At 34.6% G+C, this 17,726-nt stretch overlaps 1 protein-coding gene across 2 annotated transcripts in view; it reads right to left on the bottom strand.

Moving 5' to 3' along the window:
• Positions 1–735: 735 nt before the first annotated feature.
• Positions 736–17,726, bottom strand: part of ARHGAP5 (Rho GTPase activating protein 5) — a 46,963-nt gene continuing 29,972 nt past the window's right edge. The window contains exons 5-8 of one of the 2 annotated variants that reach the window (XM_041484096.1): positions 11,655–11,732; positions 10,578–10,709; positions 8,825–8,930; positions 736–4,536 (exon numbers count right to left, since the gene is read on the bottom strand). In XM_041484096.1, the coding sequence (XP_041340030.1) occupies positions 4,206–4,536; positions 8,825–8,930; positions 10,578–10,709; positions 11,655–11,732 (647 nt within the window). In that variant the 3' untranslated portion in view covers positions 736–4,205. The remainder of the gene's footprint in view (positions 4,537–8,824; positions 8,931–10,577; positions 10,710–11,654; positions 11,733–17,726) is intronic. The other variant, XM_041484097.1, reaches the window with a different exon arrangement.

Genomic DNA, 17,726 nt, shown 5'->3' with positions numbered 1-17,726 from the left:
CAGTTCACTAATGATGACAGATGAACTTCATCCCTTTCTGATTCCATGGAAACCATGAATTAGTTGAAGGACTGAATCTGACACAGGTGACCACTGGTGTTACACTTTGATTCTCTGGGACAGCTACTCATCACAAACTGGAGTCTGAACAGTGCATTATATTTCAGTCAGATTCAGCAGAGCTGTTTTTTGATAAAACAGTCTAAGTAACTGAGATTTGCACACTGAGGAAATTACATGTAAAATTAATCCCATTTGAGATTAAAGTGCTCCAGTATGTGAATGTGTTTATATATATATATATATGTATATATAGATAATAAAGTCCTGAAGTCCGTCAGGAAGGTTTTGCAGTTATTTCTGCACCAGCCATATGACTCAAGATGTTCTGAAAAAACGAAGTAAGCACAGACATTGCAAACATCAGAACTAAAAGCAGTACTACTATCAAAGCTGTGTTCATCCCATATCGTTAGCAGAATTATGACCAATAATGTATAACCCTGATGACTTAAAGCTGACCTTAAAAGCCCAGAGTTTTTACTTCAGGTTTAAAGATTCCACAGGAAAAACAAATTTAAGAGACCCACAAGAGACAGCCACCCACCCAAAAAAAAAACTTAAACACACACTGCACTCTTACTTTACCAAGATTTAGTGCTAAATTTCATTCTGTGTCTGTGAAAGATAGGGTGCTTTTGCCTTTAAAAATTTAGTAGGCAACTAAACTGAACATTATACACAGTAAGCATCTTAGTATTTTATTCGTTGCATCTTTTATACAGAATAAGCTTCACTGATACTTAATTCACTGCAGTATTCTCCTGATGTAGCAATAAAAGATTACATTATAAACAAAGAACAAAATTTTTACTTGAAATTTTTTTAAATGTGTGCAATTTTTGCAGTTGACAAACAGCATCACAATTACTGAAAAAAATGAAAGAAGCACATAAACTATGGCCTGTTTTTTTTAATCTCCAATTGATAGTTTTTCTATGTTTATCATAAATATGAGAAGCTAAACTCCAGCAACTAAAAATAAACATACCTATAAATTCCTAGCAACCAGGATTCAAATAAAGGAGAAAACATATAACAACAACAAAGTTTCTTTTCACTGAAGTTGACATCTGCGATCTATTTACACTATATGAGTTCAAATTCCACAAGATCATGAAAGGTAAGGATTTTTGAAAGAACCTGTTAAGCATTATTTAAAATGGCACTTCTGTAACTCAGGTCTGGGATTTTAGAATTGCTAAAACAACAAAAGACAATACACTGCAGTATGTCTATACCATTATAACACAAAAAAAAAAAAGAAACTACTCCATAAAGTGTCACTGAGATGGCTCAATCAAAGTAATATACATTTGTATCTTTATCAAGATAGATATTATGGTAAAAATGCTCACATTAAAAAATATAGTTATTATTATTTGAATTTTCATTAAAACTAGAAGGGTCTACATGAGCCAAAGTATGAGGAATTTGGATATAATAACATGCTTCCTCATTTTATAGCGCTAATAAAAATAATAATAGAGAAAGCTCTATTAAAAATCTTTAATAACCACAGCTTAATTTCCTAGTATATTTTAAAAACTTTACTATGTGGGTGTATGTGCATGCATGTCTGCATAAACACACAGATAAAAAAACTCCAAGTGTATATATTACACATACACACATGTCCACATTCCTGCATACAGCAGTTCCATAATGCAAACAGTATGCAGGGATTCTTCCATGTGACAAGCAGGCACCACATGCCATGCTCATATTTCTCTATGTTTATCCAGTAAATATAATAACCCTTTCATATTTGGCTGAATGGAAGTGTTAAGATTCTTTAAAAAAATGGTGATTTAGCCATTTAGCCACAACATCATACATAAAGAAATGGTACTGCAAATACTGCTGATCAAAAGTTCAACATGAAAATGGAATGTAAATTATTCTAAAAATTAGTATCCAAAGATTAGTTAAATATCATGGCAAAAAACTTGGAATTTATAGAAAGTTTAAAATGTAATTCACATTACAAAAACTGGAGATACTTTATAGATGGAATTTTTAAATATGGATATGACTGGCATTTATTCTTAAGCTTACTTCTATTAGAAATAGACTTGTTTCCTGTACAGGTGATGCTTTGTCTATGCCATATACAGTAGAAAAATAAATTCTTTAGCAACCTAGAAATAGTTTATAAAACTCTTGAAGTTTCATTTTCTTTGCTAAACATGCCAAGGTTAGACTGAAAACTATAAATAAAAGCTATATAGACAACAGGTAAAGTAGAACAAGTTATGAATATTACAATTTACAGGACAGACTTTATTGTACTATTAGTTCCTGTGTGCTTTGCAATAGGAATAGGGTTGACTTTTCTTTTTTGTTTATGTTTTCTTAAAAAAGATAATTACTTGCAAGAATATAACACAATATCAAGATAATTTATAATATACATGTACTTCAAACAGCAGCCAGGTTTATGGTATTTTAGTAATCTAGAATGATAATCCAAGTCATTAGAAGTACAATACCTAGGACATAAGTGGGAAAGGCAATTTTTATTTTGGGAAAATGGAGCAAATCAATCTCTTAATAAAAGCCTTAATTCTCAAAATCATCTATTTACTATAATACATACAAGACGATCTTAAATCTTGTTATAAGTGAAGATTACAACAGTGACCATCATAAAGCTTTTTTTTTTAAACTACACAAAACATTCTAGCAGCTGAATGATCCAAAACTTTCTTCTTTGCAGACCTAAAAAGGTACATTTTGAGCAGGAAAGAAAAAAGCTGCTATGAAAAGTCTCACAGGTAGTGTTTTATCTATGGTCTCCCCTTTGCTACAATTTGTAACCTTCTAATTTTTTTACCACTATCAAAATATTTAACCAAAAGATTTGTTTAAATTAAGCAGCATTCTTTTACAGCAAAATTTGTACCAATATAAAAGTAAAATAAATGAAAAAAAAGATAATTTAAAAATACGGTGAAAAAAAAAAAAGTCATTTGAAATTTTAGTACAACATACCACAGGAAAAAAATATGAATACAATTTTATGTGATTTTATATACACACACTCCAAAGAGGTTAACTGTCAGTACCCAAAGTATTTATTGCCATGTATTAGCAATGCATTTTTGTATATCTTTAGAGGGTCACATAAAAATAGATTTAAAGAATAGATTAATTGAAGTCCTAGATTAAAACATTGTTTGGTTTAGAGAATTTTACTACAACAAAAGTCATGTTTATGTATGAAAAGTTATATAACCTTATATGAAAATGTCATGAACTATTTTCTAAACACTACATGTATTCCCAAGTGGGAAAAATTAAAATATCTAAAATATATTAGATTAAGTTTACAAGACCATCAATGATCTTTTAAACATGCAGCTGTTTACAGAATTAACAGTTTTACAAAATGTTTAGTTCGGTAATGGAACATAAAGAAATAAGTAGGCAACATCAAAATTTTTGTACACTATTTGAAATTCACTTTTACAACAAGCATGTCCTTGGTATTGTGCTGTAAGAAATAATAAGCAAGTTCACCCACCCTTAAACTGTCCACAGGTTTACTTATATGTAAAGATGGATGGTGAGGGATTGTAAAATTCTCAACAGTGCATTTTGCATTCTTCCATAAACCACCCTAAGCATAAAGTCACATAAGTAGCCAGGAGATTACAAAATAAACTATAGCTGGGCTTTAATTGTTTACACAGAATGCTTGAATGTGAAGAAAATTGCCAAAAATAGCATGTTAAATAACAAAAACCAGCCATAAAGCAGGCTGTAAGCACTGAATGTTTCATAAATGTAATTTTTTTAATCATTTAATTTCTATAGAAAAATTTTTATTCACAATATATTGTGACAAACCGTCACAGGAATGATATAGTGATTGCAATAAGGTATCATGCAGCAGCAGCTTTGTACTTTATAGCTATTTTTGCTCTTAAAAATTAAACCTCTCCAGTCATGCTTATCACATAGTTTTTATCTGCAGCGTGTACAAATGAGGAACACAGTACGGGATATAACAAAAAGATGTCCAATCAGCTGGATGGGAATTATTTTTCATAAATATGAAGTACATTACTGTATCCTGAAACATGCATGTCTATAGCTTGTCTCTACTGTCCAGCGCCAGGCTGCCTGCAATCATCATCTGTCTACATAATGCCCAGAGGGTCTGCTGGTAACTGCGACTGGATCAGCTGAGGCTGCAGCGGGGGCGGCAGCTGCAGGGGTACCATGGGCTCCACCATCTGCACTGGGTTGGAAGGTGGTGGCTGACAAGCCACTGGGTTGGGTGCTTCTACAATCTCCCCGTTGTAAAAGAAAAACTGACATTGTTGAATGAAGGTCTCTATAACTGATTGGTGGATTTTGGTGGTAGAAAGAAACTCTCTGTTTTCAAAATCAGGTCTCATCAAAGTAGGCCAGAAACAAATCGATAAGTTATCAGCAGTCATATAGTTGGTCTTATATTGCTGACTAACCCTGAAATGAGAATGACACACACAGTTAATTAAAACCAGTATGCAATCAACTAGAAATATTCTTGAATATTTTATGCGATTATGCAGAGGAAAACTCAGAAACCATATAATTTCCAGATTTGGATAGTTAACTAACATAAATCTGATTAAGGTTTTAATCAAGAAAAATTCAACATTCCACCAGCATTTTGAACTGACAATAATAAACAAACTGAAACAGGTTCTTCACTTATTATCTAAATTCACTACTGCAATACTATTACCAAACAAAAACAAAACACCTTTAAAGGATAACAAACCATCCTATTATCAAATTTATCATCTACAAGTACATACCTACTCAGAAAAATAAAATGCTTTCCACAGCAATAGGCTAGAAAGGGTCAGGGTATTTTGTTTTCTAAAATACTCTGCATTCTAAACTGACATCACAATTTTATCTAGAAGTAATTACTGAGAGATACATGAAAAATCATGTGTTAATACATCTGGCAAACACCTAAGAGATGCATTCAGCTGGGAGCATGCATTTCCTATACTACAGTAGATATCACAAAGGTAGCACAGCTACAATTGTCATGTAGAAATAGGTAGAAAACACAATTTCAGAAATTTGTCAGTTAGAATTTTGATGATCAACAAGAGCAGCCCACAAGAATTTCTGACAGCTGGCTGTAGTCCATAGACTGAAGAGCTGTGAAAGACATAGTAAACACTAGAATTAACACTATAAGAAAATATTTCCACTCATTTACAATGCATGTATAATGGTAATGGTAAAGCATAAAAAATAGTGTGAAGGTATACAAATACTGCCTCTCAATCTGTTTTGAGTCAGTTTGGCCCAAAGGACATTGGGATACTATTTCTGAGTGGCAGTAAAATTCATAATCTCTTTGCTAAAAAAATTACATTTTAAATTCATTTACAGATCAAGGAATCAATGTAAGCTTCATTTTGCTTAGCATTATTATTAAAATGCTGTACCCTCACAACCACCAGACTAAATAAAGGAAGTAATGGGAACTTATGACTAGATGTGAGAAAAAAAAGAAAGACATTGCACCTTTTCCTCAATAACAGCTCACCACCAGATTAAACAAAATGAAAAATCAACTTCATCCCCTCCTGTGCTTCAATTTTACCTTTGTCCTTTCTAAGAGTAAACAAAACCATACCAAAGCTGTATGTTGGCCTCCAACCTGTCTCTAACTACTTCACAATCTTCTTCTAAGCTTTCAGCAAGTGCTCATTGACCTTCTATGTCCACTCAAAATTAAAGATGATGTGTCTCTCTTGATCCTCCCCACTTCCTTCACTGCCAAGTCTCAGGAACTTCAGACTGTAAACCCACTCTGACCAGACTTTAAAACCTGTACACTGGTTTTTTCCCAGACTTCAGAAGCATATTATGCCATATTAGTCCTTATGTATGAAGGGTCTTGTTAAAAAAACATGTCTAAAGCACAACTAGTATCAAAAAGCCCAATGTCAATCCAACACTATCTTGTTTTTAAAGCTCACTTCTGCTTACAGATAATGAACCACAATAACCTGAAATGCTCAAAAAGGTGCTTATAACACTAATGAAAAATTAATCTCACTGTTGCCATTTATTAAATTCTTATGGTTACTGGTCTCATACTATGTGGGTAAATAGTTTTTGTTTCAACAATCAGGTCTTGTGCTTGTGGACACAACAAAATAGTATCAATCACAAATCATTCCTAATTATACAGGAATAGCACATATTTTACTGTAATTATGTAGGATGTAAAAACAAAGCATCTAAAACATTAGCTTGTGCTGAGAGCTCTTTCATCATATAGAAGACTGCTTTACCTCATCAAATGAACAATTCATTTGGCATACATTTCCATTTTAATTCTATACCAGCAGTATTTTACCACAAATTAGTCTCTTAAAAACAAATACAGACTATCAAGAATTTAGCTACAAGTTGCCTTTAAGATCCTGTACACAGCTATATCCACCTCTTTCTATTTGCTTATGTCCAAGCAGATTTCTTGTTGAATGGAATGCAACTACCTGACACTGCAAATGCAACAAAAAATGACAGCCTTTCTTTAAGAAGATACAATTTTGTTACTAGCAACCTGCAATGTAAATCATGCATCATTAATAGAGAGGACCAGACCAGAAAGTTCAATGTACATCACTTACGCTCTCTGGTCAATTCCGTGATCAATGTTTCATTTGTTTGTAGATATACATGCATTAGAACCTACTCAGGAACTTTTTAAATTATGTTTAGTTCTTTTACTTGCAGCAACCCAGGTACTTGACATTGTACATTCAGCTGTGTGTGCTATGTCAATAGGTGACCAGATGAAGACTTTTGACACTTCCAAGACTGCCATTCTTCCACAAAAATTTCTATTAGATTGATTAAGAATTAACTTTTTAGGTAACTAATAACTTTGTCAAGTCTGAGATGTTTAGTTTTACTTCAGATACTTGCAAGCAATCTTGGAAGTTCTGTAATATGGGCATTTGTTCATTGATATGGTTTTATCTATTTGAGGGCTGAATTTGTATTGGACAAGAATACAATGGAAAATTTGATCCATTTCCCTGACAAGGAAAATGGACAACTTTATAAAGGTTAAGTAAGCTGAACACGTGAAGGGGAGAAGTGTAAAAGTAGGCACCTAAATTCCAAAATCTTACACGTTCTGTGAAAAATGCAAATAGAGGGTACCTACATTCTCCCTGCTGACAAAGTAGGAAAGTTAAATGTTCTTATTTCTACCCCTGTACTACAAGCTCAGTTAGATCTTTACAAATACCTGCAGAAACACAAACAGTACTCCAGAACAATTAAATGTCATGAAAAGCTTATATATGTGTTTATACACAAAACTGCCTGGCTGAAAAGTAACACTGCACAGAGAGACAAGAAAGTCCTGACGGACAACAAACTGAGCAGGAGTCATCCAGGTGACCCTGTGGCTAGGGCAGCCAACAGCACCCTAGGCTGCATTAGGAGCGCTGCCAGCAGGTCTAGGGAGCTGATCTTTACCCTCCACTCAGCACTGCAAAGGCCACACCTGGAGTCTGGGATCCAGCTCGGGACCCTCCAGCACAACAGACATATGAACACGCTGGAGTGAGCCCAATGAAGGGACATTAGGAAGAAGATTATTAAGAGATCAAAGATCCCTCAGATGAGGAAAAGCTGAGAATGTTAAGAGTGTTTAGCCTGGAAAAGCTCAGGGAAAGTCTTATCACTGGATGTAAGGAAGATGAATTGAGACTCTTCTGAGTGATGCTCAGTGACAGGACAAAAGGCAACAGGCACAAACACCCACAGGAAATCCTCTTAGCATAAAAAAAAAAAACAAAACCATTTTATTGTGAGGATGACTGAGCACTGAAACAGGCTGTTCTGAGAGACTGGAGTCTAACTTCTTGGAGATACTGAAAGCTAACCGGATACCACCCTGGGCAATCTGTTGCAGTTGACTGTCAAAGCAATGGGGTTGAACAAAACAATCTCCAAAGATGCCTTATAACCTCAACAATAATACAGTTTATCTCATTCTGTGGATTTCAGAAAATAATTTCATTTTAGCTGAATAAGAAGCACAAGTAAGCTGCTCTTCTCCTCTCTTTTTTATGATATTTTACAAGTAAAGACACAGATTATGATGTGATATACATCTATTAATACTATTTTAGTGAATATGAAAGTAACTTTTAAATATAAAAATGTTAAATTTCGTGCAGGAAGCAAAATTTAAGAAGTAAGTGTGACCAATTTACTGTTACTTACAGCTTTGTTCTACATTTAACTATTCAGCACAGGGTTTGGAATCTATATTTTAAATTTTGATTGAGGATTTTAGAATTTATTTGATTTGACACCTGTTTTGGCAGGAGGGAGAAAGGGGGAGAGGGAGAAGAGGGTGTTTAGGCCAAATGACTCAAATTCCTTAAAACCTAGATTAGTCTATCATTTTAATAGCTATTACTTCCTGGGCGGGGGAGGGTCTGTAACAGTTATAATTAGGTGCATTGTTATTACTAGGTGAAGTTACTCTTTCAAGCTTTTATTATGTACAGCATTCTTATAACTTCATAGTAGCATTGATGCCAGATAAATATATGTCAAAAAAATGCAACAAACAAACCTATAAGGCTTTATTAATCAACTGCAACTCTTAATTTCTTTTTCCACATTTTTAATTCTAATAGATAACTCATTGTTAAAAACACAATCTTTATTGCAACTGTTACAACTTGAACAAAATTAAAAAATACTAAACCTGTTTAGATGTGTTATTATGTATCTGAAGACATCATAGTTCACTGGGTGGAATTTCTTCACAATCTCTTTTAACTCGTGTAGCCGTTCTGTCTTATCCATGATTTCTATAGAAATAAGTGACATTTTCTGATACATCTAGAAAGACATACTGAATAAAGTGTTGCTAAGTCTTTTTCCTAATATAATGGTACAAGTAACCCACAGAGAAATATCAAGTGAGAAAGCATTTAATAAAATTCCTATTTCCATAGAGTAACTTATTTATTATAGAGTTTGTCCTGGTTACTCTAAGCACACTAAGTACACCCACTGCAAGTTTAACCAAGCACAAAAAAAATTTTCTGAATTTAAGCAGAATTACTTATCTCTGTTCAGCAAATAATTACTTGACTAGCTTACTGATGGCTTGTAGAAAAACAATGTGACAGGGTCATTTCTTGTTAGAGTTCCCTCTGCTTGCAAAAAGTTGTGACAGAAAGACATTCTCATGAGCTTAGAATATTCTTCAACTTCACAGTTATTCAAATAATAAAAAAATTACAAATAGGGCTGGTGCAGCTGTTTTAAATATGCTGCCTAAAAAAGAACAAGGATTGTTCACAGGCTCAAAGGACATGTTTCAAACAGGAAATAACCAACATGTAGGAAAGAAATATGAAATAAAGCAACCATTTTATTTTTAAAAAGCAGCTACTAATGCTGTGGATCCATACAGTCTGCAGAATAGGCTTCTAATCAATGATGATTCATATCATAAAAAGGTATATAAGTTCCTTCCCCTCTATTACTTGACTGCATTGCTAAAAAGAACTTTGATCTACCCTAATACCATAGAAAAAATATTAAATACAGTCCAGTATATCCCAAATATAAATTTAGAACAGTATAAATGTCATTTTAAAACAGTAATTACACTTATATTCTAAGCTATTTTATGCTTTGACTGGAATTTAACTGTTACACTTTTAAGAAAAAATAAAACCAAAGTAACTACATTAAACAAGCAATATGCCTGAAAAGCACAGCAGAAATACCAGAAATAGCTATTGACAGATAGCATCACAAAACACAAATTTTCTAATGGGCCATATATTAATCAAGTCCAGGCCCAAGCCTTAGGCTCACACCAGTGCTTCCAGGTTTTGAACAAAAAATACTTTGGAATACTGTATGCCACAGTCGTATTCGTAAAAAAGCGTGGTGGTCGTTCTGTGGAACAGCTCGCTGCCAATACGAGACACTCGTTTCAAAGACAGGAATACTATGACATGTCTGAAAAAATGTTTGTAAGGCAAAGGCAAACAAAACTAAGCATCTTATAAGAGCTCCAAAAGAATTCGAAAAAAACTCTAAGTGAATTAGAGAATTACCATAATATCCCATAGCCGTGTCTGATTTTTAAAGTCTACTTTGAATGTAAGAATTCATTAATTCAAGGGGTTTTTCCCATTAACAACTCCAAGAGCTTTCATCATTTTTATCACTTAACAAGAAATGGAAAAAAGTAGATGTCTCCAAATTAAATTTTCTAGGAAAAGGAGAAATAATATATAAACTTATTTTCAAAAAATAGTGTATTACATTCATCTCACCATATACAGTTCTTCTAATTTTAAAGAATATTAAAAAATATGTGTGTCTAAGGAATTTTAAAAATACAGATAGTCCTTTCAACTTACAATGAAGTAAAATTGCAATAAGGGCAATGGAAATAACACAATTAAATCAAGGAAAGGTTGTTAATTACTTACTTGATGTTTCTAACAACTCTTGATGCAAAGAGTAAGGAACTAATGGATCTGGCAGATCTGCAAAAAAAGCTTTCAGAGCTCCAGCCACAGCATTCACTGTTACTCCCATTGATTCTAGACTGATATTATGATCTGCAAAACAAAATTGAAAAAATAGCAGTGTAACTAAAACCTACTGTTATCATTCCTTATAATACTTTATGAAGACAAGAATTTATTCAAAACATTGAAAACTAAAATTTTGCTAAATCATTATTAAGTAAGGAAGGAAAAGGTGAACCTATTGACAAGCTGATATCACACCAACCTACAAAAAAATCAAATATAAGATCTGACAGTATAACAAAACAGTAGAAGATCAGAAAAATAAAGTTGTCTACTTCTCCATGAAGACCTGAATGATTTTGTAATTGTCATTAACTGGCTTCCAATTAATCAATTCTGCCCAGTAAGGAGTTATAAATTCTATTTCCCAAAATGCTGCTAAACAGCAAAGCATAAAGAAATAGCACATTTATTTTCTTTAACACCTAGGAGATATTTTACAATTTTTCACAGACTCAATTTCATGATTAACATTCAAGGATTTTTAATAAATATTTTCATTTTAAAATATAAACACATCAAAGTGAACAGTCTAAACTACCAATCACATTTTATTATATTCTACAATGACAAAGACTGTATTAGAAATTATTCAGACTTAATTGTTAATGTGTGGTATTCAAGAGAGCTTTCAGTAAAGAATTACTGTTTGTGGGGCATAAGAAGCTGAAGTGAATGCCTTAATGCCTAGGGCTGATGAACTGTTAACACAAGGAGCAGCCAAGACTGCACTTAAACTCTTTCAAACCTTCAAATACCACCTAGATAGTATTTTACACAGCATTTTAGCCAGCAACAAGATTCCCTTCCTATCCTTGGAGCTTCACGGGAAATAACCTATACCAATACTATACCAATAGAACCCACCAGACCATTAAGGACACAGTGCTACAGAGGTTGGTTTGAAGTTGCAATCCTTTTATATTGCACTGTGATAAATCCATAGCTTTAAATAATAAAATCTCTAATTACCTTGATCAAACTGTTTCTGAATGTTGTCTTGATCTGTCTTATTCCCACTAACACGGTACAGGCCTTCAGTACATAATCCTTAGAAGAGGAGAAAAATAAATATTAAAAAGTAAGTTTATATACTATAAAGCAAAGCAGAACCAATTGCAACTACTAATTCAGAAATCAAAAGTAGGAATACATTTCTTAAGTGCCTAAAAAGTTAACACATTAACTATTACAGCAATATAGGAATACCAAAACACAAACTGTCAGTTGTCTATTGAGTCCATCATTCCATTTAACATGAGTCAGAGGAAATGACATTGTAGGATAAGAAGACTCTGTTGCAGGTATTTGTTGAATAACATAGCCAAAATTATTCTCTTACTGGTCTCTATTAGACTGTTGTTATTTGCACCATTTTTTAATAATCAAAAACCTAAATTCTATGGTACCCACAACATTTATGTTTTTAAAAACTGTCTTCGCAGTTGGGGCTTAACAATTTATTATGGTAAGCAACAACACACTAAAAATACTCTGCAGGGTAAAAAAACCCCAGGCATTTTTACTGAATCCTGATCTTTTAATTTCATGGTGTAACACACTCCTGTATATGACAAGAATTTGATCTTCCAACATGCTTTTCCATTTACCATTCATATTTTATAAACTTTGAATCCATTTCTTCTCACTATCCAAAGTAAATTATCCCATCATTTACAAGTCTTTCTTTAAGAGGTGGGGGAAAAGGAGAAAGGTGTTAGGAAGCAGAGGTTCCCCAAGTTTCTCATTATTACTTTCTTTTACCACTCTTTTACAGAGTCATCGTAATTCCATCAGGCTTTCAAGGTAAACATGGAACAGTCCAACTAAATTATGCACACTCTCCACTCCAGTGGTTATGCTTCCTACCACAATGCTATCTTTTTTTGCCCACAGCTACTCACAGAATGAAAGAGTCCATCCTGATAATCACACCATTACGCAAGATATTTTTCTTTTTTTAATTTAGAACCTATTAAGCAATATAAACAATTTATAGTTCCTCAATTCTTCAAGTTACCTTTATGGGTGCAAAATTATCTATACACTAGATCTCTGTAACACTACATGGGTTTATTAAAAATTCACAGGTTTCACAGTTTTGTGAAATCTCTTGGCCTTTTGCCATCATAGGCCAATAACTAAATGCATTTTAGATCATCGGATCAATACTTAACAGTTCTGTCACACTATAATTCACCCAATGTGTCCTTTAAGTTACCAAGAAACATTAAGAAACCTATGACAACGTTCAAAGTACAAAAAATCACTTGAATGGTTCATACAGCTGGGACATTTTTAACTATTTCGCATGACTGTTCTAACTTATTCTTTCCTTCTTAATGTCTCAACAACTCAACATGTCTCTTCACTGGCTGCATCAAGGCTTATTTAGTAAGCATTTCTTCAATAAACTTTCATGTCCACCATTTAGCTTTCCAATTCCATAGCCAAGGGTTTTCCTCTTGTAAATATACACGTGAACAGTCGCTTCATAAAACCTGAGCCTTGTTCACTGATATCCCTGAACACCACTAAAAGGTAGAATTTGGTGACACAGAACAAAAAGTGGTTTCAATGATTCAGTGACTCCCACATCTTGAAAGAAGTTTCAAACCTGCCTTCAAAAAAAAAAATCCCAAACGTGTTTCATGTGATCACAGCCAGAAACACTTGAAATTCCTCTTTACAGCTTCCTTCAGAAGCTGTAAATAAATACAAAAGACCACTGGTAGATGAGAACAAGCTATGATCAAGAATCTTTTTGTCTAGTATGAGAGAATTCTCTGTTGGGAGACCCTACAGCTCCAGGATAGTCTTTGTTTTATCCAATTACTATTCAATGTCCTTTTGCACAAAGGAAACTGCATGTGCTGCAATAGCATTTCTGAGAAGTCTGACCCAGTCACTGTTTAGTAGGAGTCTATAAATCTCACATACTTGAACTGGCTGCTTTGGAGACATATGCTCTAGTGTGGTATCTGCACTACAGTTCTAAGAAACAAAGAAAGACAACTTACAGTACTTCAGAAAATTTTCAGGTTAATCAAGGAGATGCCTTCTGAACTTAGAAATCTTCCAAAAACAATGAAGTGCTGCAATTCTGGATTAAGCTAACTAAATTTGTCTTCTGAATTCCTCAAGGAAAAAATTTTTCTTGGTTGTGTATATTCTAGAAAGTCACGCTTCATGAAATGGTTGGTCAATTGTCATTACACTTTCTCTAAGGCATGGAAGGAGACAAGTTAATCTGTTTGTGTGTATACACAAAGCTAGAAGTCTGAAAGTATTCTTTAAGTAAAGCTCCAATTCTCTGTTCTTTCTATTATGCAACCAGGTCTCTCAAACGCTTCTTACATCAAGATCTTCCATCAAGTATCAGACTTCTAGTTCACTAGTTTTAGCTTTTAAATTCCTTGCATGTCTATAATATGTATGTATAATAATAGAGGAAGACAGAGAGCTCTCAACATTTCTTTTTTCTGACAGCTTTTTAAAAATTTGGTTCCTTCATCTGCATCCTCTTGATTTTTCAGAACTTTTTTCCATGTTCTTTCTTACTCTGCTTGTGTTCTGGTCCAGTTGTCATTCTCAACATATATTTACCAAACACAACTGCTGCTGCAATATTATACATCAGAATCATATGATTAATTTGCTTCTCTGTCCTACTAGTTTTACAACACCTCTAGGTTTAAATAACTAGACCCTCCCTACGTGACATCACAATAACCTATTATTTATTTCAAGACAGTGCACATCCCCTTTGCCTAGGCTACTCTTTTCTCAAAATACCTCCTAGTGCCTAATAAATTCTCTTGCACCTTCTTTTGTGCTGCCAGTTGTGACCAGGGCTCCAGCCTACCTAACTGGAACTTCACCATATGGGGTTCAAAGCATTTCAGAGAAAATGAGCAAGGTGGATCTGCACCTACACGTATAATCAGTCTGCAGGACACTTCCATTTTCAAGCTCCAACATATTTCCACAACTCTTGGTTTCTCCATGGAACATACTAACTTCAGCACAAGGGAAGACCAAAGTCTTCCTTGGAACAATATCCATTTTCCAGACTATATACTACACCATGCAATGTATGCTTGAGGAGAGCAGAAAGGCCAGGAGAGAGAAAACCAAAACCTATCAGCAATATTTTTGTGGTATATCCTCCCAGCTTTCTGCAGATGGTGGCTTACGTAGGCTTTTGCATAAGGTGTTGTGAGAGCCACCTGGGGATTTACCATTCACTCAAACACCTTCAAGTAATTTACATGTAGTCTTTAGATCATGGTGGATGCACTTTTGTCATTCCAGAACGTACATTATGAAAGCACAGAGTTTATGCTCGGTACCTAAAGTTTGCATTTTTTTTCTCTCAACAAGTAGCAATTTCTCTACATTTTCCCAGTGTCAGTTTTGTAAATTTATGAAATTTCTCTTCCTGAGAATGTTCTAAGCTAATCAATTTGGTGCATCTTTATCCAAGAGTTACTATTACTCCCATATCTATTATCTTTTCCAATTCTTTCCTATTGTGAGAACGGCTGAACCAAATTGCAGCCAATATCGAAACTGTGTGTATAGCATTGCATCATGTAATAGCACAATTTTTCTTCCTCCAGAACACTTACTCTTTTTTTTTTTTGTTGTTGTTTGTTTGATTGATAGCAAGTACAGAGAGTTTAAGTTTTCAGAGAGCTGTCTATGATGATTTCAAAGCTTCTTCCCAAGCGACAACAGCTATACTAACATTTAGACTGCTGAAAAGTCATAGTGTCTGCTAACAACATCCAGGGCCTGGTTCCACTATCATGTTCTGTGTGTGTTTCTGAATACATGCCACAATCACAGCAAGTCCATCTCTCCCAGTTCAATTCCTTCCTCTACAGTGGCCAATGGAACCTCTCAAGACTCATTCTCCACTACAGTGGCTGAGACTATCATTCCCACACCTACCATTGTAAATTTGGTGATCTGTATATTTCTCTAATTTTATTCCATGGATTGATCTGGTGTACCTCTTTTCAACTCCTATGCTACAACACAAGACTAAAGGAACTGCCAATTTACTGATCTAAACCAGTAATTTCTATGTACACCTAGAATGTATATAATTACTGAGTAAAGAAGCCAAACTCTAAGTAAGAAGCTCACACTAACTTTACTTACATAAAACACATTTAATGTGTCCTCATCAACACTGACATTTAAAGTTCCATGACATTCAATTCACACACTGAAAACCAGAACCAAAAGAAGTGTTTTACTGCTTCTTGTAATAAAATAATTGATAGCATATTGAAACATTCAATAAACAATAAGTAGTGGAAGGAAATAAGCAGTACTTTTAGAAAGACCCTCACAATAGGAAGCTCTCCAAAGCTGAATTATCATTTCTATAATTTACACTAACTCATTATTAAACAAGGTCTCAATCATTTTATGAAGTGTCACTCAAATCCATATTTTATGGCCTGCCCATTTCAAAAAAGAATACAAGACTACAATTAATATGACACTATGAACATGCCTAGGAGAAGCATTCTTTGCTTCATTAAAAATGGGTGCAGCTGAAGCATTGTAGTTTTCCAGGCATGTAGTTGTTTGATCACTTTGGGTCTGGAGAATGCTGAGGGAATAAATGGAGCAGCACAATTATCGTAGATACCCTGGCATCTTTGTCCTACCTGAGTTGTTTAGGAATTCTTTATATAATTCCCATGATGTTTCCTTTGAAGAGATAACTCATTAGCAATACAACTCAAATGCATAACATGTGTTTTATGAGTATTTCAAAACAGATTTGTTTACAGTTTTCAGTGATTCTCTCACACTACTAAATTAATGCATGTGCTCCTCCCTTGTCTGGCAGTCAGTCTTCCATTAGGAGAAATGACTGATGCCTGTTTTACCCTCTTGAGTTTGTTTCCTCTCTGTTGATTAATTCCGAAGTTACAAACACAGACTAGTTTACAGTCTCCTAACTACTGAAACCTATTCTATGCCAATTTTGAAGTGATCACTTCAAAATTGAATATGAAGAATATGAAGTGATCATATTCTCAGGAGATCATCTAGTGCAACCTACTGCTCAAATAACAGTCAACACTGAAATCAGATTTGGGTGTTTATCTAAACTTCCCTTTAATATCTCCAATTTATCCCACAGTCTCTCTGGATAACCCAAACCAGTGCTTGAATAACCTTCAAAGCAAAAGAATTCCCTTTCTTTCTAATCAGAACCTCCTATGTTGATGACATTGTACTTCAGTTCTTGAGCCTGGCTGTACCTTATCAGTAATCTTCTCATAGGTATGCGAAGCCTCCACTGGATACCTCCTCAGCCTCTTTCTCTCCAAGCTGAATAGAAACACATATTGGGAACTCCAGCCCTTGACCCTCCTTTGCTAGACTCAAGTTTGTCAACACCTTTCTTGCAGTATTGCAGATGATGTCCAACAAGTGTAGAGCAAACATCAGTAACCACTTCTACTGCTGTAGTGCCTGCCCCTTCTACTGGGAAAATCCAACACAGAAGGCATGATCAGCCTATTCTCTGCCACAACCACAAGATCATTTTCATTAGCACTGATATGGACCCAGTCAAGCACTCAGCATGTACCAGTGCAGGGGTTTAGTCCTTGCAATTCTAGTTGAATAGCCTGACATTTTGTCCTCACTGAATTCCTTCAGGTTCCTACTATCCCATTCCTCCAGTTTGTCTATGTTCCCTTCAGCAGAAGCCCTGGTCTTAAATACATGAACCACACCACCCACTCTGGAACCACTCACCAACTTGGTGAGGGTACAACATGTGTTGCAGAGCTATTTAAACCAGAATCATGAGTAACAGAGTCATGGCCTGTGTGCATTTTTTGCTAAACATAAAGCTTCATGGGCAGTTGAGTCAACTTAACTGAACAACATGACTGAAAACCATGGTCTCATCTCCCCACCTCACCAATCACTGCTTCTGTGATTGCTCCTGCTCCCTGCCTTGCACTTGTTTTGGCATGTATTTGCCTCTTAACTTAGCAGCTGTAA

Source organism: Pyrgilauda ruficollis, unplaced genomic scaffold (assembly GCF_017590135.1).
Source record: "Pyrgilauda ruficollis isolate IOZ18807 unplaced genomic scaffold, ASM1759013v1 scaffold63, whole genome shotgun sequence".
NCBI classification, from domain to species: Eukaryota; Metazoa; Chordata; class Aves; order Passeriformes; family Passeridae; genus Pyrgilauda; species Pyrgilauda ruficollis.
Note: the sequence above shows the minus strand (reverse complement) of the source record. Positions and strands in the feature narration are given on the sequence as shown.